Source organism: Teleopsis dalmanni, chromosome 2, assembly GCF_002237135.1.
Source record: "Teleopsis dalmanni isolate 2A chromosome 2, ASM223713v2, whole genome shotgun sequence".
NCBI lineage: Eukaryota > Metazoa > Arthropoda > Insecta > Diptera > Diopsidae > Teleopsis > Teleopsis dalmanni.
In genome coordinates, this window is record NC_051847.1 from 216,465,532 (window position 1) to 216,468,128 (window position 2,597).

Genomic DNA, 2,597 nt, shown 5'->3' on the forward strand with positions numbered 1-2,597 from the left:
GGTGTGGCTTATCTAATGTAAAGATATCCAGCTTTGGCAAGAGTAGGGCCAAGAGTTCTTGAGAAATCCAGTTTTTTTACAATCACTGAAAACAATCAAAAACGATATCGTAGGTCTCATAAAAGTATCAAAGCAAATAAATTCATTAAAGTCTTGTAAGTCGGTCTTGAATCATTAATACGCGTTACTACAGAACGCGAATAGAAAAAGAAAATTTACGAAAGAACCTAGATCACATAGATTCACTCTTTAATTTACCTTTATTTGGCACAATTAAAATGTTTCTATAGCTAGATCTGAATTATTTTATATAATATATCATTAGGTTTCGTTAAGATAGTAATAAGTTTTTTTTAAATAAATGTAGTTTTTCATTCTGAATATTCTCTTATATTCCAGGTGTAACATTAAGTAAGGAAAATGGCAGCATTTGGTTGTATAATCGTTCAATGTTACCAATATTTGTAAATTCTCCAACCTTAAGCGAAAATTGGCATTGTGTTTGTAAAATATTGCCTGGGTACTGCCTTAAAGCCTTCGACAGTGAAAGGTATGTGCATTGTGTTCTCAAATCTGATTGAAAATAAAATGTTTTAACTATAAATTATTTGTATTTCAGGGCTCAAACACTTAAATATCCCTCGCATTTTCCTGGTGCTCAATTAGGACCTAAGGATCCATACGGTATGCAAATAAGTTTTGGCAAAGGTTGGGGTGATAAATACAAACGTCAGGATGTAACAAACTGCCCATGTTGGTTCGAGGTATTATTACCAACGCAACGGTGACAAAAACTAATTAACATGAATGGAGGCCAGAATAAATGTGGCAAGGATACTGAAACTCAAATAGCAATTGATAATGTCTGTGATGATAATTGTATGTACAAGTTAAGTACGCTTGAGCATAGCTACGCAACCCAGTGGAGTGCTGCTGACTCCAATTGTCTAACTAATGTTAATGTGAAAGAAGATAGACGATATAAATGTACAACATCAACAACCAATATAAGCATTGGACAATTTAATGAAATTAGGGAATATAGAAATAGTCAGGAAAGAACTGAGAAGAATGAGGAAGAAAATGTTTTTAATTACTTGCCTGTATTCGATGATTTATGGAAAAGTGTAAATTATTATTATAAGAAAGACAGGCATCGACAAGCCATAAGAAAAATTCATAACACATTCGTCAAATTAATCAAAATATGTTGGAGGTCGTCGGAACAACAATATGATAGCAACAATATCCACAGTAACAACAACAAAAACACAAATTTTAAACACAAAGACTTAAAACTGCATAAACAAAAATAGTAAATTGCCTTGCAAATATGAATGATTTGCGATTAATTAAACGGGAAGCAGCATCGAAAATAAATTAATTTTAAACGAAAACCTGTGATCGAACATAGAGTTTAAGTATAGTTTGTATGCTAATAGTTTTTATTTTATTTTTTTATTTTATTGTATTTTTTATTTATTATTATGTTTTTTTTTTGTTTGTTAACAAAAGGAGAAATTGAGCTTATGATATACACATTCAACAAAACACACAAAACAAAAAACACAGAAGATATATTTTGTAGGTACAGTGAACGATAATATGATTAAATATGGTTAAGGTGAAAGAAAATACTGCTGGACAGAAGTTTATTTAAAGCTTTAACTGAGTGCAAATTAATTGAATAATATTGTAAAACAAAATTATAAAATGTATAAAATTTAAATTTGAAATGTCTACTTGGAGATATATGTATATATTTATTTATCTATTTAAATATGTATCTATTCAACTGAACTGTTAACAATTTTTTATGTTGCGTTAATACAGAGTTATCCTTTTTAAGGTTTCAAAACTAAACGTAACTGAAATATACTTGTGATGAAGATCTTAAATTTTTATAATAATATATTGTTGAGATCTTGCCATTAGGTGTGAAACACAACATCATTAAAGTTCCCCCTCGGGAGATATTGTACTAACAAATATTTTTAAAGTAATTTTTCAAGACTTGTGGGTATATAGCTGGCAATATCTTAACCGAACTGATGTTTAATTGCAGAACTTCGAGGATTGTCCACATAAACACTATTATTTGAGTAACAGAAAAATAATGCCTAGTGATGACTGAATGCGTAAGTAAAACTAAACACATATTATACGTTTATGTTGACATATATCATTATAACAAATGAGGACCACAAAATAGGAAAACCCTTTAATAAGGCTTAATTAATTCGCATATACCTATCGAACGTATATAGCAGAACATAGAAGTAATTTGTTATAACAGAGTACATATAAAGCAAAACAGCCAAAAAGTGCAAACATACGATTTCAATCCGATCACCAAATACTTCGCACACAAATAAATGCAATAGCATTCCTTAATGGTTGTACTGTAAACAAACGTCAAGCAATCAAAATTCAATTGGTTTTCACCAAACCAAAAGGCGCTATAGCAGTTCAGGATATATAATTAAATCTTCCCCTTTAGTTTTCTTATTGATACTAATTCTCAATTACTATTATTTTTGTATGGACATAAAAATAATTCATACAATTTTTTTTAATAATTTTTGAAAGGTGTTATA

At 29.6% G+C, this 2,597-nt stretch overlaps 2 protein-coding genes across 2 annotated transcripts in view; both read left to right on the forward strand.

The window, feature by feature from the left end:
* Positions 1 to 1,457, forward strand: part of LOC119676731 (mothers against decapentaplegic homolog 6-like) — a 2,956-nt gene extending 1,499 nt beyond the window's left edge. The window contains exons 2-3 of the mRNA XM_038087987.1: positions 400 to 550; positions 620 to 1,457. Coding sequence (XP_037943915.1) covers positions 400 to 550; positions 620 to 788 — 320 coding nt within the window. The 3' untranslated portion in view covers positions 789 to 1,457. The remainder of the gene's footprint in view (positions 1 to 399; positions 551 to 619) is intronic.
* The window catches only part of LOC119676732, a 27,427-nt gene continuing 25,633 nt past the window's right edge, over positions 804 to 2,597 (forward strand). The window contains exon 1 of the mRNA XM_038087988.1: positions 804 to 1,125. Within this exon, the coding sequence (XP_037943916.1) occupies positions 804 to 1,125 (322 nt within the window). The remainder of the gene's footprint in view (positions 1,126 to 2,597) is intronic.